We start from the raw sequence: 24,911 nt of genomic DNA on the forward strand, positions 1-24,911 counted from the left end.
CGGAAATGGATAAAAGCCCCCCCCCACCCAAACAATGACTATCATCAGTGCAGGTAAGAATTTTTTTTTAATTTTTATTTTTATCATCTACAATACTGTTTTATTTATTTTATAGCACAGTACATTGATTATTGCTTTCATTTTTATGGATCAATGGTCTTGTTAGATAGTAAAATTCATGTTAAATTGCTGATTTAGGGGTTGTTTTTAAAAGTCTGGAACGGATTATTCCATTTTGCATTACTTTCTATGGGAAAGCGCACCTTGGTTTAAGAACGGACTTCCGGAACAGATTAAGTTCATAAACCATTGTACTGAGAAATTCAAATTGCTACCATCAAATGAATTGACCACATTACCATAACTATTTTATTTTCATATTTTGCAGGTTTCCTTTCAAATTCATAGTAAAAGTTTCTTGAGAGCAGTCTTTGTCTTTAAATTATTTTATTACACATTTCATAAGTTGAAGCAATATATGTACATTTCAAAATAGGGGAAGTGAGAAGAACACAGCTTCTGTGGTGCTGTAAGCTGTGGTCTTCCAATTTCACTATGGGTAACCACTATTTTTATTTTACAGAGGTTGGACATTTGTCTCCACATATACGTAACAAATGTACCACTATCTACATGTAAAAAACCCCAAACATTTGTGGAAACTAGTCTTACTACTGATACGAGTGCTGTAATTTTTAAAGATATGCTTCTTCAGTTTGAGAAAAGGTTTGGTCCCCGCACAAGGGATAATGGGTAAACATGCATGGCCACACGTACTTGGCTCATTTCCAAATCTGGTGCTGTTTTGGAGGTAAATCATAGTGTGATCTATCTTCATCTTCAGATGCATAGTCTAAAGGCAAACCATAATTGTAATCAATTGTTACTACAGGCAGTCTTTTCCTTTGCTCTGTCTCACTTGTAATTTTAGGTTGAAGTTCCCTTCCATGGTCCACTGAAACTGAACTAACTTTCTGTTGCACGGATGAAGAGTGATGTATTGGCTGTGAGGGACATGGTGCAAATCTGGTTTTTCTTTCTTTGTTAATTTCATCATTAGAAGGGCGGCTTCTCCTGTAATCTTCAGGGCAATCAGGTCTATAATGCGAAAACAATTATTAATTGTAAACTTCTTCAACTGATCAGGCAGTCATCAAAGACAGGAGAGACAAGCATAAAAGGTTGCACTTTACAAAAAGAGCTATGAATCGCTCATTGAAACATAAGTAATATGCATTATTTACCTTAATACTTCCTTTCTTTGGAAAGGAACCTGTCAAATTAAAAATGTAAAAGGTGTATTTCTCCAAGTGATGTGTAGTGCAGCCTCTCTGTGTGTGAGATAACGAAATTCCCTCCTAGCTTTTTAGTTGCGATACATTTCATAGGAAAAATGTTACCAGTATAGGTCCCAATGCATAGGACGATTCATACCTGCACACAAGGCTCAGCCTCCACTCAAGAAGAGATTTCAGGGGTCTCTTCTGTAATATGATCCATGCACATTGTGAGATGATCATGCTATGTGAGAACAAGAAGTCTTGTGCATGCTGAGACCCTTGTGTATATCCACCCAACTCAGAATTTTGGACTGCGATGACATAATGCAGCATTAGTGTTTTGAAGTTTGATACAGAGCAATCCAAAGCCTCTTTGTGCTGGTCTGGAGGTGTGGTTGGTTGGACCGAGTGGAGGTATTGCCCCAACAGCCTCCCACTGCCTGTGGAGTGATGCCAGCATCACAATGTCAGTGCAGACCTTCTCTTTTTGCCCGCCAAACAGGCAGATGTGAGGACCACCGGTGGGATCCCTGCCCGACTGGCACATAGCCCAAAGGGAGAGAGCTCTGAGGGCGGGGAGGAGCTGAGGATCCACTCCAGGTTGATGCAGAGATCTGCCTGCCCCCACTTTCTGTCCCAGCCACCATGAATGGAAGGGCTGCAGATGTAGTGGTGGCCCTGCCAGTCTGTTCAGTCTCACCGGACTGGGTTAGGATTTCCCCCCTTTTATTGCTTCCCCTTCTGTCTTCCACTGAAACTGTCAAATATCTTCCTAAGAATATGATCAAACACATTGTCTCAACAGGAATATCCCCAAACACAAATACTTAACTATTTTGCTGCTTCATACCAGTGTAAATTACTTTAGTTAATAATGAATTGTTGCAATCGAAAATGGTTACTTTCTGTCTTCCTGCTGTATAAATAATAATATATGGTAGGTTACATGTTATATGTCACACAGGCATAGAAACAGGTTTGTGGTCAGCATCATGAATCCACACCACACTGCCCAGTTATCACGATCAGTGACTTCAGGCCTTCTCTACTAAGGCCTCATTTGATGTAATGCTGTGATTTCTTTTAAAGCCATTCGACTTTTAGAACTATATTGCTTTCACTGCCACTTGATCCCAATAAGCCATCCAAATTCTAAGAGGGCATCATTGAAAAGAAATAAATGAAAACTTCTTTAGGGCTACAATTCTGAGTCCAATTATACCCAGTAAAATTAATGTTATCTGAAGCCACAATGCTATCTCTCTCCTACCCATGGTTAAGATACTAGGAAACAAGCTGTAGGGTTCTCTCCAAATCCTCCTGTGTTGGATGCACATACTACTCCACTACCTTAACTACAAAAGGGATACATTTGAACTGACCCCCCAACCACATCTAATTCTAACCAGGATTTCTTGTTAAGCATAATTTGAAGCCAGAGTTTGATCTTTATCAAAATCCTTTTTAATCTGGAACCGATGAATTAGTTTGTGCTGTGGTATCGCTTAACATCAGCCATGGTGGGAGAAGGGAACTGAGAAGAGGGTGGAGGAGATGTAGGGTGCGATTTCAGAGACTGCTCCTAATTATAGCGAAGAGGGAACCAAGAATTGTACCTGTTCCAGCCTCTAAAGAAAAATCTTTATTTTCAAAACTGAGTTCCTCAAGAATGAAGTAATTCTATGAAAGGATGTATTGTGTCCACAGGAAACTGTCTTGTTGCAAAAACAAAGGCGTATGTATATTATTAGAAAATGTCAATCTTTGAGTTTATATTTTTGAATGTGAATCAGTGACATGCTTTGCATAAATGCCATGACAATGCCTTTACCTGCAATCTCTATTATAATCATTTTCTCTGTGAAGTAAAGGAGATTCTGTGAAGTGCTCATGAGAAAGAAAAGGATGACCTCTATAAGAAGCAAAACAGACATATTAAAATAGTGGAAAGTGAGAAGCAATCTGAGTATAAAGAATATGTATAATAATTGGCATAACATTAAAAATATATACGGAATATGAAGTTTATACAGTCAGAAAGTTAATTGTATATGGAGCTTAAAGAAAAACAGTATTTGAAACTTGATAATTTTCACCAATTATCAATTCCATAAATACAATAAATTATCAAAACTATAATTTGCTAATCTGGCTAGGTTTCAGAATTCCATTGTAGATGGGAATATCAAAAATAGCCAGGGTATCAGGCTCCTTGACCTCAGAAATCTAGCAGTACATAAACGGAAATGGAGTCTTCCTAACTGCTTTGTACAGTTCTTCCGTTGTATTAGTTAATAACAGCTACTGTCAAAGACAGGAAACTGATCTAGAGAGATATATACTCTTGAGCTAGTACGGTAATTCTTACCTTTCTAAATATCCTTCACATGGCACATCATCATGGGGCGTGTGGTCATTAAAAGGTCCCCTATTTCGAAAAGCTTTCAGTTGTGTTTCCTCAGCGATATCACCATGAAAACGTCTACATCTTGATCCAGAATCTCTATCATCAAAATCTTCTAGTGGCACCTCTCTTTGTAAGTCATCGATGTGATGCTGGTGGTCGGGGAGAGGTGCCATTCTTTGTCCATGGCCCCTACTAACAAACTCAAAGTCTCCTACTGGTGGCTGCATATCATCATGAGGGGGACAGTCATGAAAATGTCTAATTCTTTGCAGAGATCTCTTCTGGAATGTTAGGTCTTTTAACTGCACAATTGGTTGAAAGCCATCATTAGATTGTGGTTCATAAAATGGTCTCCGCCTTTCTACATGGCCCCCCTCAACCTCCGTATCTAGCAGCATACTTCTGAGAGCAGGGATGTCAGGAAAATGTATTTGCCTCTGATCATGACCCACATTACTAAGATCTTCTGGTGGTGCCCTTCCTAGAAAGTCATCAGAAAACTGATCATGGAAAGGACTCAGCCTATGTTCTGATCCTCTTAAATCCATCATGCGCATTTCTTCTTGATAGTCATCATCATAATACTGGCAGTCAGGAAAATGCCCTTGACTTATTTCTACTAGTGGCTGCAAATCATCTTGAAACTGGTGATCATGGTATGGTTTTCGCCGTTGTCCAGGACCTTTGTTAATGAAATCGAACTCTCTCAATTGAACCTGTTCTGGTAATTCATTGTGGCCATAGTCAAAAACTCTTACTCTTTTCCCATGCCTGTTAAGGAAAGGATTCTCATTTTAAGAAAGGCAAGTATTGAAATCAGCAGATAAAACCAAAGTGTAAAGAAATATCTCATCTCTTAAGAGTATCACACTTACAATTTATATTTTTGGTCATAGTTTTAATGTTTGCATGTCAGTTTTCATTATAGAAGAAATCCTTGAGTGGAATTATTATGACTTTTACTGCACTTTCCACAATTTAAAACCTAATTATCATTAAATTATGGCTTAATTGTAAGCATTACAATAGAACTATACAGATTTCATTGTTCTGACAGTATTTTTCATACTTCTACTTTCTACTTAAGAAAAATGAATTTCTGCAGGTTACCTAGGATATTCTTCATTTGGGAATCTATCAACATGTCCATCAACATCATTTGGTGGCGGTGCAATATCTCCATCAGCATCCCATAAATTCATTCCAAGATTGCTAGAAAATGTCAAAGCAGAATGTAATAATTGTTTGCTGAAGTTACCGATGGAAAAATACAAAGCAACATTATAATGAAGAAAAGGGGAAGTTTTCAACCATATTTATCGGTTTCACACCTGTATGTAAATATATGTCTATACTTCCACATAGCTGGCCCTTGCTGTACAGTTGTATTTTTATGAGCAAAGGATGGATGTGCTTAATCAGCATGTAGGACACCCAGATTTCATATTAGGATATGTTACTCTTCACTTATCAGTTCATCAGAATGTATATTTAGTGTATATTCAGGAAGTGAACAAAAAAGTTGTGAGGTTTGCATTTTTTTGGTACAGAAATTATTGGTTTAAAGTGTAGAGATATTTCCTATTCTATTGATTCAAGAAGGAAGCTTCTATTGATTCTGGAATCTTCTCTGTGTGATACAAGCTGGAAGTTTCTAGCTAACAAGCAAGCTTCTATTCTGCCTACAAACAAGCAGAAGGTTCCTGATGTTTGGGTTATTCCTTCAGAGAAGTTACAGCTGGTTTAAACGGGTTCTTTTGTCTCTTTCTATCAAGGTCATTCTGACTATAATAATAGGCCAGAAGGAGCCCATCTCTCTTTCCTCTTTCACTTCCTGTTTCTTTCCTTCTGTTCTGTACATAGTATGCTTAAGCAGTGCTTTTTTCTAAAAAAAAATGTTTAGGGGTACAGTACTCTCATTTTCCTACTCATATTGAAATACTGCCCCTCAATGAGGCCAAACCTAGATTCACAAAATGTTTAGGGGTAGGCTTACCCCTGCGTCCCCCCAGAAAAAAGCACTGTGCTTAAGTGTTGAGGATTTAGTCTTATTGTAAGTTTTAATTACGTTTGCTGCAACTGGATTTCTTATGGACTGTGATAATCCTGAAATTTATGGATTTGTTACCATAAAGCTCATTTGCCTTCATTAGTAAAAAGCTCTGATGGATGAAGTTGATCACCTCTGGTCTCTTTTTTGGGAACTCTGCATTGTGTTTAAGTTTTTTCTCTGCTAACCATACACTGAGGTCTGCTCTGAATCAATATGGAGCAGAATCCATGACAAAGGTAACATACTTGTTATCACAATCAAACTCTGAAGAAGGAAACACTGAACTTGTATAGAATCTCCAATAACAGAAATGGAATGTATTTAGCAATGAAAAGTTATGTATTTACTTACCTTCTCATTGGTTGTGTTTTGAGATCTGCCAGGTATATTTTCCCATCAATATGGTGACCACGAGCCTCCCCAAAAGCTAAACAGAATTTGTGAACATTAGTTGTGTGGAATGCCATTTTGTGAACAGTGGGAGGGAACTGTTGATAGGGGTTCGAAAACTGCAGTGCACTGCATGCTAGGAACAAATTCTGTTATACTTACATGGGCATTTCTGTTCTTTTCAAGTGAAGAAGGCCAGCTAAGTTGGGGAAAGTTCCACTCCTTGTGGAAAAGGAGGCAGTCTCCTTCTAGAGATTGCAGGTCCACCCCTATCCCCCCTCCCAAACCCAAGGCAAAGGTAGATGGTTCAAGGATCAGTTTAGATCTTTGATTAGATTCCCTATGGATATGATACTTGCTTTGAGGAGAGGGGAAAGGGATAGGAGCACACACAGCCAAGCTGGGGGAAATGAAGGAGCTATTCTCTCCCAGGGAAGCAGCTTGAACGATGGGGCCTAGCTAATCTCCTTTACTTTAAAATAAAAAAGAGTCACAAGTGAGCACAGAATTTCTTTCTTTGAGTGCAGGAGGCTATCTAGGTTGGGGATTTTGAAAAGCGGTGCATCTCTGGGTAGATCAACAACTTTCTGGAGAGTCCATTTGCCAGGGATCCCCATCAGAGGATGCAAAGATGTTAATTTTGTAATGTCCAGTGATAGCAGATATGGCTGCATGCAATTCTGTTCTGAAGTGCTCTGTCACAAAAAGCTACTGAAGTTGACTCACTCAGTGACTGAGTGAGGAGCTACTTCCTCTGGCTTCCATAGGAGCTTGAGGCTTGGGTGTAAAGCAGGTACTATTTGTTAAAGGCAAGCTCACAATGGGAAAGGTCAGATCAAGCAGCAAAGTCTGGCCAAGGCAGACAAAGTCAAGTCACAGCAGGCACCCTTTGACTGAGAGTGACCTTCCTTAGATGTTTATAGAGCCATCATGTTTCACATTGAGGACACAGCATTCTGTTCATCACTTTTAAACAGTTCTTCCCTGGATAGGAATGTAGCTACCACCTGGCTAGCATGTTGGCTGAGAGAATGCATCACAGTGTTATGACCCCCCAAGCTTGGAACCTTGCAGTGCATGGTAGAGGATGAGGCTTAGGTGGGGGAGCAGTGAGAGGAAGAACCATCAGTTTTCCTGGTCAGAGGACACAGCCCTGTCACCATCCTTGGACTCAGCTGATGAGTCCTCTGCTGGATCTCCTCCCCAAGTTAGCAGACGTCAAACACTACAAAATCAAACAAGGCTCTTTAACAACCCAGAATGCTCCTCCAGGGAGGCACAGCCACATTACAGGTCCTGTCAGCCAATATAAATCTTCACTTGGCTTTCTCCCTGCTAGTATTACATTTTCTCATAGCAATTTTATGTAGTAGTGAGCTTAAGCAGAACAGGACTGCTTGGAGCTATCCAAGGTCCTGATTTTCTTTGTCCTCTGCCTTCACCTGACCTTGGGCTTGGCTGGCTTGGCCCATTGCTATTTAAAGATATGATTGAAGTTTGTTGGGACTATTGTTCTCCCTGCTGCTTTCTGAGTCATCTGGTTTTTCCTTCCTCCCTCCCTTCCTCTTGTGCTAAATTGTAGGAACCCTGCTAGATTGTCTCACAGCCTCTATGTAGGAGTTGACTGGGGATCCGGGAAGGAGGAGACTACCTCACTCTGAAGGGTGGATCCCTCCCCCAACTTATTTGGTTTCCTCAACATGAATAATGTTGTTTTAAAACAGCACAGCACAGCGCAACACAACAAAACACAACACAAAATGATGCTAACTGCATCAGGCTAGCGTTGACATATTATTTGTTCTGTAAACTGTTGCCTAGAATTGTGGTGTGTGTGTGGGAAGACATCTCAGATCTACTTCATTTTTTTACTAGAGCCCCAGGTTCTAACAACCAGACTCATGTGCAAAGACACAGAGTTAGAATTAAAGAACATGGTGCCTCTGAGCATATTCTGAACCTAGGAAGTTGTTGCCAGTATCAGAAGTGAAATTAGATCACAGCACTTTCACACAAAAATTACCTCCTGGTTAGCTTTCTACACTTCTGCAGCCTAATTTAGGTGGCAAAAAATTGTTTTGTTGATGCCATTGTTAAATAACTGGGAGTCAGAGGGTGCAAACACATTTCCACTTGTGCAACAGGCATTTCCCCTCCTGTCATCTCCTATGCATCCCCCATCATGCCTCCAAAATATGCTCTAGAGGGTTCCCTAAACATCTGGTCCAGAGTCTGAGGGTGCATGGCAGCTGCAGGTGGGAGAAGAAGAAGGGGAAGACATGCTGTGCTGCCAGAAGCCTTTTCTGCTGGTGCCATAGCCATGTTGCATAAAACCCAGAAACGCTTGTGGATCTGAATAACTTAAAAATATACTAGTAGATCACAAACTACCTTCTGCCTACCTCTGGGTTAGAGAACTTGTATTATGAGGTGACAGACAAATGCAAATAATATACAAAATAAACAAAACAAACTGTGATTAACAAATCAAGAAGTAACCCCATCGCAGTGCCTTTTCTTACTAAGACAAATTCTTCCTTCCTTCTTTAACCACAATAAAGCAGTTAATTGACTGCTGTTAAGGTTAACCAGGGTTCTAATTTAACTGTGATCTGAAACAGTAGTTAGAAGGGAGAATTTGACCAAAGAAGGAGAGGAGGTATGAGGTGTGGATGAGTATTTCCAAGGCTGACTCTTGATTTGCCAAGCATGCTTCTCAGAGAGCTAGTGTTACTACACTACACTGCACTGCACTGCATTGCATTGCATTGCATTGCATTGCATTGCACTGCACTGCACTGCACTGGTCCAGTGGGTGCTATTTGCCACTGCGGCTATAGGCAGAATATTTTCAATCTCTGAAAAAATAAAATGTGTCCAGCTGCAATATAACAAATCATGGTTTGTCATTATGAAGATGAACAAGCAGGAGCCTCTGGTTCACATACTCCACCCTCATCCTTACTTCTTCTCCATCACTTGCATAAGAAAATTGAAAACTTCTGCTTTAGCCTTAACCATAGTCCCCTGTTTCATTCACACTGAAGGAACTGTGGTTTGTTCTAACTGTGGTTACTTAGAACTAATTAGGCTTAAACTCTTATAAAGAAGGATCAACCTTCTTTTTAACTAACCACAGTTGGTTGGGATGTTGAAAAAACCACAGCTGAAACAAACTGCAGTTCCCTACTTTTGATGTAACAGGGGCATCTGATGACTGTTGAAGCAGAGGTTTTTGACCTCTTCCTCATGTACAAAGTAGGAGGTAAAGTGAATATGAGCCCACGAATCAGAAAGGCTCATTCTCGTAACAATGAATTATGGTTTGTCGTTTCATTTAACCAATGTCATGGACTCTCACAAAAACAGCTTATTACATCCACCCCACCCTGCTAGGCATGAGAGTTATCCATTTGATGAGCAACTTGATAAAAACCTGAAACTTCGAGTTCTTAGATACACCACTGTGGTCTCTAACATACCAAGAAATATATACTGGAGTCAGAGATAGTGGAAATTGTTGTATCCAGTATCTGCATGGTTCACATCACAGTGATCATGCAAATGAGAACTCCACAAAATAACACATTAAAAAGATTTAAAGACATTTTACAGACAGTGTCAGGACTGAATTATTATGAGTTAAATTACATGAAGCCAAATCACATTAAGAAGGTTCTATTTTCCCTAACACAAGTGTAAAATTTTCTGTGCGCATATGGAGATTCCAGTTACAGGTGGGTAGCCGTGTTGGTCTGCTATAGTCAAAACAAAATAAAAAATTCTTTCCAGTAGCACCTTAGAGACCAACTAAGTTTGTTCTTGGTATGAGCTTTTGTGTGCATGCACACTTCTTCAGATACCAGACCAACTAAGTTTGTTCTTGGTATGAGCTTTCGTGTGCATGCACACTTCTTCAGATATGCACACGAAAGCTCATACTAAGAACAAACTTAGTTGGTCTCTAAGGTGCTACTGGAAAGAATTTTTTATATGGAGAGATTGTAATTTTGCACTCCTATGACCTCCAGGAGAGGTTTTTTTTGAGTTGCATAAAGCTAAACAAAGAAAGGAGGCTGCAAAAGTCTCAGTATGATTGTGGCTTTTGGAGGGCAGCCTTTTGGATCCCAGCTATGGCAACTGATATAACAACATAGTGCATGCAGAACTTTTTGATCAAGAGGCACACAAATACCTTGGATTGCTGTTTCTGGATCCCAGCCTTCAACATCAATAAGATATCTAAAGAAATATATGCACAGATGCAGATCACCAAGCAGAACATATCACTCTAGTGAAAATAACTGTTTAATATTTTATATGATACTTACCTACAGATAAGATAACCTGTTCTATTGATTCCATTAGTACAGTGTACTCCTATGAGCTTTGCTATTTAAAAAGCAAAATGAAAATAAAAGAATGTGAATATAAAAATACAGTAAGTGCACGATAAAACAAAGAGGTTTTGAAAAGACTCTTGCTGTTTACAGAACTGGTCCAGTAGTGCATCTTTAATCCCTTAATGCTGAATGTATTGTCTCCCACTTAGAGAACCATAAATTCAGCAAATGGTTATCTGCATTCTGTTTCACCTGCAAAACCTCTTCTAAGATGTGATGAAGACTCTGAAAGCTGACAGTTTGAGCCAACTCCCCCCCCCCTTTTTATGCTTAACTAGTAATTAGTACTGTTAGGACTGAGGTGACATCTTAGGTAGTCTGCATGCAATATACATGGGAGCAGAATTCATCTAAAGACTTCTGCTTCTGCTGTGGGCCTTTCTGCCCAACCCATCACATGAAGCTGGCATGGTGGGGGGGGGGGGGAAATCAGGTAAAAAAAGGTAAAGGACCCCTGGTTGGTTAAGTCCAGTCAAAGTCGACTATGGGGTTGCGGCGCTCATCTCGCTTTCAGGCTGAGGGAGCCGGTGAATGTCCGCATACAGCTTTCCAGGTCATGTGGCCAGCATGACTAAACACTACTGGCACAACGGGACACCGTGACGAGTGCCAGAGCGCATGGAAACGTTCTGGGGGTGGGGATCAGGAGAACTCCCAGAACAGCATGCAGGGGAGGAGAGGGATGATCATTCCATCCAGCAAGGCAAGCTGCAATGCTTGTGCAGATGGAACATTTGGAAGAGCGTGACATTGAATTCCACCCGAAGAATTGCTTTTGCGGGTCCAAAACTGAATGCAAGGCTTTCCCTGCAGCTTGATCCACACTATGCAGAAATCTGTTACTGCATGTGGATTGACTTTTCTGGACTGAGACAATGATGTGGATGCACATTTTTAATGGGAATTATTTCTACACAATAGCCGAGATCCAAATAAACACACAAACAGCTTTGCATGCACAAAAGGGCTTTGTATTTGTATTTCTTGAACAGCAGTCTCATGCTGCGTAGCAAACCTCATCTGAAACTGGGCCAAACTACACAATATGTTAAATGCATGTACGGTATTTAGTGACTCTGACTTTTCTTATTGAAAAATACACTGTTAGTAAGGGGGGAAATGGAAACATTGTAAAATTCCAGATTTGTTACATTGGAAAACTGTGAATCCATACTCACAGATTCCAACAGCAATTAGTAAATTATACATATATGGACAAATAATGTCAGTGTTTTACAAAATGAAAAATGCTGTTAATTACCATTTTCTGCATTTTCCCATAGGAACTTTCTGACCAATTTTTTGAATTGTAGAATAGTAGGATCATCTGGAACTTCAAATCCAATAGTATAAAGTTTCTTATAGACCACATTTTTAGGCAAATCCTATCAACAAGAAGGTGAACAAAACTGTAGCAAAAAATTGTAATTTAATCACTGCATATCTCTACGATAGATCCAACTTTTAAAAATTGGCTCCGAATAAAGTTCATTTTGTAGTAGCTGAAAGTGAACAATTATGTCTGGTGAATCATTTTCCAAAAGGCTCTTGCATCAGTCATAATTACTGTTGGTACAAATCCCCAAACTCAGAAAGGGAATGTGATTGCAACAACTCCAACCACTTTTGTGTCATCTGTCTTCCTTGCACTGAAATTTATTTATTTATTTATTGCACAAGATCTGACAGGAAACCTGCCCCATGAGATCATATTTGGAGAAAGCCTATAGAGTTTTAAAAATATGACATAGTAACACGGCTAAGTATCCAGTTTCAAAGGTCTGAGCATCATGGCATCATTATAATCATCCGACAAAACATAGACAGATGTCAGCTGAAAATATAATCAGAGTGCTTCTCTCCGTTTTCGGAATTTCATTTTTGGAATTTCATTGTGATAGGCATTTCTTAATTTGATTAAAATCAATGAACAGAAAGATCCTGGTTTCAAATTGGCAAATCTTACTCTCATAATCCTGTCACTATGTCTCACTACCAGTCTAAATGTCTGATGTAACTCAGTCACACTATAATCCACTAAAGCGAATCAGCCCATTGATTCTAATGTACTATTGTAACAAAGCCTAAATGCATTCTTGCTCTTTCTCCCTACCTCTACTTCTCTTCCCTTGCTCTGCTGTTTTGAATGCCCTCAGGGGCATGAATCTAATCCTGTTACACTAAGCAAAGCACTGTGCACATAGATGGCAACTATAAATAAATAATTGGCATTAGGAGCTCATCAAATTCCTTCACTGCTGAATGCTGCATAACACATAGAGAATTGGTATGTTTTAAGATAAGCATTAGAAAGTACACAGCAAAACTCGGAAATACAAATTTACTATTATTACCTTCATATGATAGTATCTTGTTGTATATGTTAAATCTATAATTAAGCCAAGCTCTATATTTAGAGCTTTTATTGCAGCTATCAGATTTTTTGGAGTGAACTTTTGAGTTGGTGTCAGTCGCTGGTTGATTTCCTAGGGTGGAGAAAAAAGTAGTTATATATGAGAAAATGTACCTATAGAAACGGAAAAATCTGACTCATAAAACTGAGAATTAGGAAATGAAAAAGAAGCATTCAAAAGTAACAGGTAGTTTTGAAGCACAAAAATTCTTTACCTAAAAATAAACAGGAGGCACATGTAATATGAAAATTCACAGACAGAAGGTTGTTAAAGGGGTTTCTGTCCTGACTGCTGTAAGGATAATGCTAATTTAGAGCCCAAATGGAACTGCCCTGAATTGAAACTGTAGTATTTTGTCAAATATCTGACTTTTGCAACAACCTGAACAAGTGAAGTTACTGGAACTTCTGCCTGCTTCTTTGGAGAGAAACTGATAAGCAACGTCTAGGTGGAGCAGATCATTTTGGAGTAAACATCTTTTATCTATACAGTTTCACCATTTGAAGCATCCTTCACAAAACACCTCTTTGCATCATCTTGAGTAACAGTGCTGTTTATCAGATAGTAAATAGCAAACCAAACCTCCCATTCTTGGAGCTTGTAAGCAACTCCACCCAGTACAGACAAGCTAAGAAACAGTACTTCTGAATTGGAAGAAATTTCTCTCCCCTATTCACCTTTCTTTTCTTAAGTTCAATTTACATATCACCCCCTTCCTTTTCCTCGGCCTTAAGGAGTGAGTTAGCAAGACAGAATTCAATCTGTGTAAATTGTGATTCCTGGAAAGTGTCAGGTTGACCCATTGAAAAATATGGAAATGTGTGATGTAGGTGCACATAGGATACAGGTTTGACCACTGTATGTTCTGGAAAGAAAGTGCTTTCTTTTAATCTCAGTTAATAAAACCCACAGACCAACTGAGCGACAGGGTTTTTGAGACAAAGGGCCAATACACAGAACACAGTGGAATACCCTACAACCATGACAGTCTTGAACCACATACAAAACACAGAGTAGGGATAGGAGAATACTAAAAGATAATAGTCTTGTAGTTTAAAGACTATTCTGTTGCTCTTATCTGATATTGGGCTGAATGGGATTATCCAAAGGGGGATAAGTTAATAGTCAAACACTTAGATAAAATATACCTCAGTTTATGTGTTATGCTTCATGATTAATATAAATGTATGAAAGCAAAATGTTATACATACCCCTTTCATGGGTGCTTTGAAAGGAATGAACCGGGTTCCTGCTATAGGTTGTCCTATAGGCGATACATTCCGCCATCTGTTAAGAAAAGGGAAACAAGGGTTGTATTTAATTCTGTATGCATTGGAAAAATAAAGGTTATGACAACAGCATTTTACAGAAAACATAAGGACTTCAATCCAGAGATATATACATAAAGCAGAAACTCGCTTTCAGAATACTGCACCAATTATAGGTTTTGGTGCAGTTGATAATGGTTCTGAATCCAGATACTCTTTAATGCTGGAAGAAAGGGAAGGAGGTTCTGGATTCCCTCCTCCTCCCCTCTCTGACCAAACTCAGGGTTCAACCATACTTGGTGCTGTACGTGTAATCCTCAGGTCAGTGTTACTGTGCCCCAGAAGCTACGTAGGCAAGCATTTGTGTACACTTCATTTCCAATCTAACATTGTTAACAAGGTTGATTTCTCCTTTTCTGTAGCATTGGTCATGCCATTCCAAACAGGTAAACATGTCATGCTTACTGAAATCTCAGAGCATGAGCGTGCCCTATTGATTTTAATGGGAGAGAGCTCAAAGTTCTCCTACAGAAATGTGCTAATCTTTGATTAGGTTTCTAGAAGAGCAGCTGAATTTGTCTGTCAAAGAACAAATAACAAAATAATCTTGAGGCACCTTAAAGATTAAGAAATTTATGAGGGCATAAGCTTTTGTGAGCGAGAGTCTGCTTTATCAGATGTATGATGTGCTATCTTCAGTTGCAGGTGGGAAGAGGATTATCAGCAGTGAAATCAGAGAGAAATGAAATTTCAAAATTTACAAAGGTCAATTAAATTAGGGTCAGAATGTCTGCAAAAAAAACAGTGAACATTCCCCCAAACCATGACAAATGTTAACATAATCAACTTACTGATGTTGAGTTAATTAACATACGTAGTGAGACAGTAAACCATTTCCTCTTGCTATTATTGTTAGATGATAATCAAGCTTTTTGTTGCCAAATAGCACATTTTGCTATAGTACTTGTTACTACTATTACTACCATTAATTCCATGGGGCATCTACTACTGCTGCTCCTACTACTACTAAATTATTTAGGGAATTTCTATGTAAAAAGCACCCAAACCAAACAAAGGCAGTCTAGAATACACTGATATGATTAATGGCATTGAATGCCATTGTGAGATTCAGGAAGGTCAACAGGGCTACACTGTCCCTATCCATCGCCTACCATAGGTCCAAATCTGGGTTGGAAGCAAGACAAAAACCTGTATCATTGCAAAAGTTTCATTTTAAAAGCAAAGCTAAAATATACATTACTTAATGCAGCAACATATAGAACTAGAAATGAGGTTGGCAGGCTCCAAGCTTAGAATGCATCTTTAGCAATTTTTAAAAATGGGAGTCACTGTGATGTGGATGTTCCTATGCTATTTCTAGCAGGGTTTGAAGGAAGCAATTGTGAGCTGGTTTAACATGTTTATATCCCAAGCCATCATCTCTGATATATGAGAAATAACCATTGCTCCTGCAATGTCTGCAATCACTTCCTATAAACATTACGAGGAGCATCCGTACTGCAGCAGCTTCTATGTTGTTGCCAGTTACATTAGGGGGCTGTTGTGTATTGAGCACATATAGTAAGCATAAAAACTCATGGGACTCGGCGATTTAATTTTGGCTTTTATTTTGTATTTTATATGAGATACCCTATTATGGAACTAAAAAATAGAAATTTTACTTGCAAAAGTAATGGGAAGCCTCTGGCAAAGTGAGAGGTAGGTGAAAAGTTTCTCTTGCTACTATGGAAGTCTTTGGCTTCCCAAGTTGCTGCATAGGTAGCCTCAAACTATGGCTTACTGGGACTGCTGGATGTGCAGGCTCCCACAGCAGAGCTCACAGCTGCTTTGCTCCTCCTAAGTTTTTTTCACACCAGCAACATGCTGAGCTATACCAAGGTTTGGCTTAACGTATCATCTGAACCCCGGCTCGTGAGTAAGCTCTTTCCCTGCAAACCATGAGCTGTAGCCAAGAATAAACCATGGCTAAGAGCAAACCTTGGCTACAGTTTGCGGTTAGCAAGGAGAGAGCTTAACCACAAGGCCAGATTCGGACATGCTAAGCCAAATCTTGGCTCAGCATACCATATGCATCAAAAGGACAGGGGAAGCACACATACTTCTTTGTGCAAAGTAGGCATCTTTTTACTGTGGATATTCTGAGGAACATTTTTCACATTTGCAGGCGCTAATGCAGGATATGGGGGTGGGGATTTGAAAACAGAAGCATGGATAGTGAAGCTATCCTGCAGAAAGCATTATTGCTTAGACACTTAACCATGTTACATTCATTGTCTCTTCCACTATTATTGGGGATTCAGCATGCAACTGAACATTAAACTCAGCCAAGAGGCCCTCTAGTTTGCTTTTAAAAAATCGGGATTCAAAACTATGTTCTAACATCCTTCATAACTTGTCCCTATATGTATATTCTGCTTATTAAACATCCATATGATGTGTACTGAGCATGGATCTATGTGAAGGTAATTTTGAAAATGTGTATTCAATACATGATGAATCTTAGAAGAGCATTTCTAGGGACCAGGTTCAGGACTTCAGTACCCTAAATAATTCATTGGCTATCATGAGTAACAGAAGTTGAAAAATTACTCAAAATAAAAAAGCACATTTGCATATTTTGATTCAGAAGATTCAGCTGTCCATTTTTTCATAAGCCCATGTATGACTAAGGGCATGTGCAGGCATACAAGACCAGTATTTAATCTCCAACTCATTCTTGTTGAATGTGTAAGGCATATTAGCTTCCAACACCAATTTAAAACTACAAGCAGTGTTTAAGAATGTGGAGCAAGCAGGAGCAGGCTTAAGATGTGTGGGGAACCTCAGCCCAAGGGGCTAAATGCAGCCCTTAAGACCTATTTACCTGGCCTACAGAACTCTCCCCTGGCCACACCTCTTATTGGTCCTGCTTCAAACCCTCCTTAAGTATTTTAACCTGGCTGAAATGTTTTAAAACTCTTGATAGTTCTTGGTTGCCTGGATGTACGGAGGTGTGGAAGTGTATAGAAAGGAGTTTACTATACACTATTAAGTTTCACAATTCTCAGTCCACTTCTGTCTCTGACCATGCTCATTGTTTGCCTCTGGCCCCATCCGTTACTAGCATGCTCCCCAAAGGGAATAGGACCCAGGCTGAAAAATGTCCCTCATTACTGCATAAAGCAATGGCACTATAACCTGTGCTACAACACTTAAGGCTTTGACATAAACATCTTCTCATCCCTTATATACCAAATGACCATCTTATCAGAACTGCTCTGCATGTCAGGATTGGGGCTTCAATGTGGTGGCGCCTACCCTTTAGAACTCCCTCCCATTACATATCAAACAGGTGCCATCTGTACTCTTTTCAACAGCTCTTGAAGACTTTCCTTTTTAACAATTTTTCTGAGTGGATATTCCTATCTCTAATGTTTTCTGTATGGATCTGAAATTGTTTTCAGATATCCAATTGTTTTATGCAAGTTTTCATTGTATTCTGAAATCACTTCAAGATGCTTCAAGGAAGCAATTATAATGGGAAAAAATAAAATATAGGCACCCCATATTCAAAACTCAGTACCAATGGCAATGGATGGCAAAGCCTGTATTTCTTGCTTTATATACATGCTCCCAAAGTATGAACACTTATCACTATGTCCAACAGTCAATAGTGCATATTTCCTAAATTGTACTTAGTGGCACTTGCTTCAAAAATAAATTTATTTTGCTTTAAGTGTGATATGGGTTAGTGTGTTGGACTAGGGCCTAGGAGAACAGGGTTCAAATCCCCACCTCAGGCATGCAGCTCACCAAGTGGATCTGATTAGGTCAGTCACTGTATCCCAGTCTAACTCACAGGATCACTTTGAGGATAACATGGGGAGAGAACCATCTAGCCATCTTTCAGTAAACCTTTTCCACTGTGTAAGCTTAAGCTTCTATTCTCAAAAGGAATTGCCTCAGAGTAGTTTTAAAAAGTATAGCTGACAGGTGAAATAAAGAGACACAGTGGTGGTAGAATTGTTATATTTTATTGTCATAAATATTGGCTTGTCTGAAATACAAATTAAGCAAGATTGTAGAGCTTTCTTCAGATTAATTCAAAGATTGTATGGAGTAATTTCAAGGTTGACGTATGTAACCACTTAATGAAGATAAAATGAGCAAGCGTTATCTGCTGCCTCATAGCGATGCAACACAGTTGTGGAATGAACAAAGTATACTTACCATCTTTGAACACTAAAACTCTTATCGTAGGGATAGGCTTTCATTCTCTATTTGTATAGCTATCAATCTACCCAAACTGGACTGGGATCCAGCAAGCACTACTGAATTCAAACAGCACATCAAACCACTGATTATGATCCAAATTCACAGATTGAGTTTCCAACAAGGAGATGAGTTAATATTTAAAGTGCTTTAACCAAGCAGTAAGATATTTGATAAAAGCAACACTCAATGACTTATTGGTTTGTCTTAAGTTTATTTTATCAGTGAACCTTGCCTCAGAAGTATGCATGCAAGTATCCTATGATCTTTTTTATTCCTAAACATGTTTAAAATTTATGAATGTTAATTTTTTATTACTGTATTCATTTTGTGGTAGTTGCATTCCAAGCAGAAGGCTTTTTGATATTAACCTGCATTAAATATATCTGAACCACCTCAAATGGTTGAAGAGGCTATCAAACATTTTTTAAGATACTGGAAGAAAGAGGCAATACTCATGAACCCAAGCTGGAAATGAAACCAATTTTAAAAAACATTTGACTCAATATGTCCTGGGCAGAAATGAGTATCTGCCACCTTTTAGCAGCTTCTCATACTATAGCTGCCACACATATTACTGCTTGAAATTGCTTCCTTGGTAGCAACAGCCTCATGCAGTGAGCCATTTCATATGTACTGCCTCACCTTGCTGGTCAACTCCCACCACATTTTGTCTCCACACCAATGCCAAACATTCCAGCTTCTGTGAACATGGAGATAAATGAAATAGTTGAGCCTGATCCTCATAGTGAAGTGATGCATACAAAACATCTCACCACATGGAGGCAGTTTCAGATAAACCAAAACTAAAGCCCTCTCCCTGCTGAAAATCCTTCATCTGTCATGGACTTTTTACATTCTCCAAAAAAGTGAGGAAGGCCCTTGTTACCTCTGTAACAAACTGACATGCAGAGCTGAACTTTTTTGTTTTAGTTGTTACCTTGCTATACAAGGAAGCATCTGGCAAGAGGAAAAGAGATAACTCCTCAAGTATCATTTCCTGCTTAAATACTAGATTGGGCAAACTGCCAAGATTTACTCTGAGGTGAGGATGATCCCTTAAGGGGAGAACATAATTGCTAGTTTTAAACATGCTTTGTCTCGTGTTCTTGAAGATTTCTGCCTATCATGCCACTGAGAGCCATGCATCAAACTGAATGTTAGAATTATGCTGAACATTAAATAAGTGGTGAAAGCCTACTTAATATTATATTAGTCTAGGATCAATAAGAACAGGAGTGACTAATCTTTTTCACCCTGAGGGCCACGCTAGGGGCTGCCACCCCTCCAGGTTCTGCATGCTAGTGGTGGATGTGCCCAAAGCACATGTGTACGCTCTCCTATTCGGCCATGCTGGCATACAGTTCACCACAGAGGCAAGCACACATGCAGTAGAGTGGGGTGGAGAGGGACAGACCAGCAGAGGAGTGAAGGTTCCAGCATTCTTCCACTGCACTGTAGTGCTGGGGTAGGAGGCTTTCCTCCTACCTCAATGCTATAATGGAGACAAACAGCCAACAGTTTCAAATGTCTTCTTACATTCCAAAGCAGCCTTTTCTCTCTTTTGTGTAACGCCACTACAAGATGACACAGGAAACAGGAATAAACATTTCTTCCCATTTCCTGAGCTATAAGGCTGTCTTGCAATTGTATCGCACCAAATAAGAAGAGGTGCATTTGCAAACTAAGTTGAGGCAAAGGTGCCCAATTTTTGGAGAGTTGGTGAGGCACCCTACAGCAATAACACTATGCCATCACAGTGGGAGACTTGCCTCATTGCACTCATGCAGTGAAAACTTTGGAATGAAATCCATCTCATGCAGACTTAAGTTGCATTCATCACTTCCTCTGACAAAGAAATCAGGTAGTAAGTGATGGCAGAAATGAAACTAATGAGGAAAAAAAGAGAGATGTGCCAGCATGTTCAGTGAAACCCCATGGTTTTCAAAAGTATTAAAAAAAACATGTTTTTTAAAAAGAATCCCAAGTGGCAAAGCCCTCAATGAGGCCTGAGAATATTCAGTACCTATGGAAAGTTGACTGTCAGATGGAGAAAATCAACAGGGGTGAAGGTGGAATTGAGTTTTGTGGAGGACAGCAGAGCAGGTGTCATGGTTGTACACAAGTCCTCATCTGAGTTAAAGCTATTTTTTCATAATAGGAAAAAACAACAACTTAGGAATACTTGCAATGACCCCAATTAACATCTGATTTATTACTTCAAACTGTGTTACAGAAATACACAAAGTGAAGAATATTTCAACTGTCCCTCAAATCATAAGGAATGAAAGGAGAACCATTTAAGCAAATAACTGAGTAAAGAACTATCTTATAATGCCCTCCACAAGACTCTACAATTAAAAAAATTAATAGAAGGGAAATCTGTCTTTATTCTATTTAGATAAACAGAAATCGATAGTATGTTATCACCTGTTAAAAGAATGATCATGCAAGTAACTTAAATTATGTAAATAAGTCCTTCATTAACAAAAAGTGATTTTTAAATGTTTGCTAGCCTATGTCTTATGAATTATTGCAAAGTAACACAACATTTTTAATAGAGAAGTATAGTTCCTTCTTACAATAAGAAACAAAGACATTCAACTGCACTCACTTTCTATTCCTACTTATAAATTATTATTTAGCTGCCTAAAATAACTTAGCTGTTTAAGTTGAATTTATTTTTCCTAATATGAAAACATAAAATATTTACCAATCTGAATTAATTTTTATTAGATTGTTAATATACCTGAAGTATATAATGACAATGCATTCCAAGTAATGTGTATTAGCACTTTGGATAATGTATATTCACATATATTGTTAGCAAATTCATTATTGGTATAACAATTAACACACAATAAAACAGAATAATGTGCAATTTGAAATAGTCCAGCTATAGTGTACAATTAAAGGAGGACATAAAAACTGGAACCTTCAACTTATTGTGAAAGTTATCAGTATTTTTTTTCCTACAGTAAAATATGCCTTATATGCTGTAGGACCGAATCATATTGGGAAGGTAAATCTATTATTTTATATTTTTACACCTCTTTTCATCAATAATTTCAAATCAGTGTAAAAAAAATAAAAACAAGTAATACAAAATACACATAAAGCAGCAGCAGATTAGTTTTTTTTTTAATGCCCGAGTAAATACAAAATTTTTGTCCGATGCCTAAAAGACAGCAATGGTGGCATCAGGTGTACTATCATGGGGAAACCATTCTATAGCCAAGACAAAAAATGTCCTTGCCCTTATTGTAACAAATACCATCTCTGATATTTGGTATTTGAAAGAGAGCATCAGTCAAAGACCCTCTGACATGGGAGGAAACCGATTGATATGCATTTTATATTTTTGATCTGCTTTACACATTAACACCTGGCTTTGGACCAGAGATAGGACCTTTTCATTGGTGTGCCCCAGATGTGTAACTTCACAACATTTTTGGCACTGGGAATAGCCATACTTCTCCCTATTTTAAAATGTTGCTTCTATTCTTACTGATGCTCTTTATTGGTGTTGTTTTTGCTTTTATGTTAATGTTCAATTTTAAATCAACGTGTTACCTTCATTGGAAACTTCCACTGAGAGGCGAGATGGAAACCTTTAAAAAACTGAAACCCCCCCCCCCAGCACTGTCTTCTTAGCAAAAGCAGCCAGTGTCCATTCTTTATATAATCCTTTCAACCAATTTATCACAGATTTTTTCATATACCCCTCACCAAGGATCTACTAGTCAAGAAGTATCTGGCCTGCTATAGTCTGTGTGTACTACAACTCTAGTGCTGGTATTTGTATGGGTGTACTGTGAATGCATACAGAACAGCAACAACATAGAAGAACAAATGAGAGATGGCAGGTTGTGTAACAGCTCCTTAAATGAACAGCTGCTGCCAGTAAACTCAGCCAGTAATGAGTTCCAGCTAGCAGCATATACTAAGATGGCTAACAGAACTGTCAACAACACAGGCAGCTCAGTGCACAGAGGCTGTAACGTGCGGCTGCAATTGTATAGTAACTTCGGTACTGAAAACTTATCTGTGCCTAGTTCAGTGCACAATTGTGATAGTCATGCATCACTTCTCATAGTATGTTACCAAGCTGGAAGAGGTGAAGTCCTGTTGGTTAGCAGCTATACACTGAAGTTGTGACGATTGGCCTCTAGACAAAAAAAATCAAGCTCTACTATGCTTCCAGTTCTAGCCTAAAATATAATGTACCAATCTTGCAACTACAGTTCACTTTTATTTGCACTATTTTAATTGGTACCTAACTTCCCAATAATTCCTTACAACGTTAAGTTTTTGTTCTCAATGCAGAATTCCAGCCAAGCTACCCTTCTATTGAGGGCTGGACTACCAAGTTGATCTGTTTTTGAAAATCAATGCATGTTTCAATTTTCCAATAAATGCAAACTCAATTTATGTTGGTAATTTAATGCCAGGTTACAAGAGTGTACACGAGCAGGAGGCAACAGAGGAAGACGCAGAACAATTCAAACTAAAAATATGTCATAACAACAAACTTTGCTTTTGAATTGCTGCAACAGTACTCCTTTAGAAATAATACTGCTTAGCAATATTAATGTCACTTCCTGAATTACTTCAATTTTATCTTGAAATTTGGGTAGCTTTATCAAACTAATCTCTACATTTTAAGTTGTGTTATGTTTTAAGAGAGCTCTGGGGTATTTTGGCATGTCACAAAAGTGGAGAAAAATTGGGACCTTAGGGGCTAACTGTGATGAAGGAAAGCAATTATTGTTTAATAACTGTTAGAATTATGCAAATCAATGCTGACAATCCTACTGTTAAAAATAACCACACTTGAATACATACTGTGGTAAAGTTGGGCTTATGTAAATAGCCCGTGCTTAGTCAAGTAGCATGTGTTTCTGTATGTCATGTAATTAATAAAAACCACATTTATGACATGATGATGTGGTATTTTTCTGTCATGTCACAGAACTGAAATGTTAAGAATGTAGTTTCAATTAATTCCTCTTTACACACATTTGAGGATCAAGAGAGAAGAAACAGGAGCCATCTATGGCTGATGGAGGAGCATTCACAAACACGGTGGGATAAAATACTTACCTGGGGGATGGTAAGCTGTGACTTCATGTCGCTGCAAATACTTACCTTAGCTTATGGTAGATGGCAAAGACAGTGTTGCAGCAAGAGAGAACAGGTGGGGCTATCAGAGCCCACTTCCTCTCTCTCCATGTACCGTAATATTTATAGGATACTTACCCAGCAGGAATACTATTCTTCTTAACCATGGTGAAAGCAGGAGTGGACAAGAGTGCGAGGCAGCAGAGAAAATGGACAGCACTGCAGCAAATGAGAGAGAACCGCACCGTTAACCCGGTGCCAGTCTCTTCCTCCAACTCTCACAGAGCTGAGAGCCCTCAAAGGTCCATGTCGGGTGCAATGGCATAAAGCAAGGGAGCAGAAGGTCTAGCATTTGTTGCCAAAGAGTGAGAAGAGCTGAACCCTCACCCAGCGCTTATCTCCCCACAGTCCAGCCCCATACCACCACACCAACCTTATTTTGAACACAGGATTGGGGGGGGGGTCAGACTGCAGGGCGGTAAACAGTGGGAAAGTCCCAATAAACCCAGTTTGCTTCCAAACCAGACCCATGCCCCTCTCTACTGGGGCACTGGGAAAGAAGAGCCTGATCGACAAACACCCCTCACCATTTGCTTGGTCTTAAATGCACGCACTGGAGGTGGAAATGGGTGGGTGGTGGTTTTAAGAGGGCGGAGGAATTAGCAGCTAGTGAGGGTTTGTTTTTTCCCCAAGGCGCGGAGATAAGAGCTGAACCTCTCATTCCCCCCCCCCCCCCGATAACAGCCGCCTGGCAAAGCACCTCCACTTTCCAGGAAGCAAATCTGGGAGAAGAGAACGAAGCTGTCTCGCTGGAAGCTTGGAGGAAGAGCTGCCCGACCAACCTGCCGCGGGGCGAGGGGGGGGGCAGGTTTCTGCTTCCCCTCCCCCGAAGGGCCCGAAGCGAGGTGGGGAGAAAAGGGAGCGCCACAGATTCCATAGGAAGCCCCGGCTCACCGGCGGCGGACACCGAGGTTGAGGACCTCGGCGCTGGGACCCCAAACAAGAGGGGCGTGTAACTATCTGGGCAGCGAACCCTTCGGGCCGAGAAATCAACCGAGCTGCGTCGTGGCCTTCACCAGGCCTCGCAAGAGGACCGGCTGCGGTGGCGGCGGCTGCGGTGGCGGCAAAAGCGGGTGGGCGGCTGCTCGTACCCTCAGAGACGCTTTTTTCTCTCTCCAGAGAGAAGCGAACGGACCCAGCGACGAGGAAAGCTTCCCCCTTCACGCTCCGACACTGCGCACGCCCCGTAGCCGGTCAGAGCGACAAGCGCATGCCCAGCGACCGGCGGCGCGCATTGGAGCGC

At 39.7% G+C, this 24,911-nt stretch overlaps 1 protein-coding gene across 3 annotated transcripts; it reads right to left on the reverse strand.

Moving 5' to 3' along the window:
• Positions 1 to 430: 430 nt before the first annotated feature.
• LOC117046849 lies at positions 431 to 24,849 on the reverse strand. 3 transcript variants are annotated; one of them, XM_033149302.1, is made up of 12 exons: positions 24,760 to 24,849; positions 23,747 to 23,827; positions 14,159 to 14,234; positions 12,888 to 13,019; positions 11,795 to 11,918; positions 10,462 to 10,522; positions 10,326 to 10,372; positions 6,092 to 6,167; positions 4,798 to 4,899; positions 3,649 to 4,458; positions 3,112 to 3,192; positions 431 to 1,098 (listed from the first exon to the last, which is right to left on the reverse strand). In XM_033149302.1, exons 2-12 carry the CDS (start codon positions 23,773 to 23,775, stop codon positions 783 to 785), a joined length of 1,854 nt encoding a protein of 617 aa, XP_033005193.1. In that variant the 5' UTR covers positions 23,776 to 23,827; positions 24,760 to 24,849; the 3' UTR covers positions 431 to 782. The 3 variants fall into 3 exon arrangements, with proteins under 3 accessions (XP_033005193.1, XP_033005195.1, XP_033005194.1); XM_033149304.1 differs by lacking the exon at positions 24,760 to 24,849 and adding an exon at positions 19,133 to 19,190 and having other exon boundaries at positions 23,747 to 23,833; XM_033149303.1 differs by lacking the exon at positions 3,112 to 3,192.
• Positions 24,850 to 24,911: the final 62 nt, after the last annotated feature.

This window comes from Lacerta agilis, chromosome 5 (assembly GCF_009819535.1).
Source record: "Lacerta agilis isolate rLacAgi1 chromosome 5, rLacAgi1.pri, whole genome shotgun sequence".
Lineage (NCBI taxonomy): Eukaryota > Metazoa > Chordata > Lepidosauria > Squamata > Lacertidae > Lacerta > Lacerta agilis.

What these genes read in the sequence shown, in the direction of transcription:
- LOC117046849 (XM_033149302.1), bottom strand. Translation starts at nt 23,775, where the DNA reads ATGGTTAAGAAGAATAGTATTCCTGCTGG. An exon ending in AAGAATAGTATTCCTGCTGG is followed by an intron (nt 14,235 to 23,746) that starts GTAAGTATCCTA and finishes TTTTCTTAACAG; the next exon opens with ATGGCGGAATGTATCGCCTA. An exon ending in ATGGGAAAATGCAGAAAATG is followed by an intron (nt 10,523 to 11,794) that starts GTAATTAACAGC and finishes CTTTTTAAATAG; the next exon opens with CAAAGCTCATAGGAGTACAC.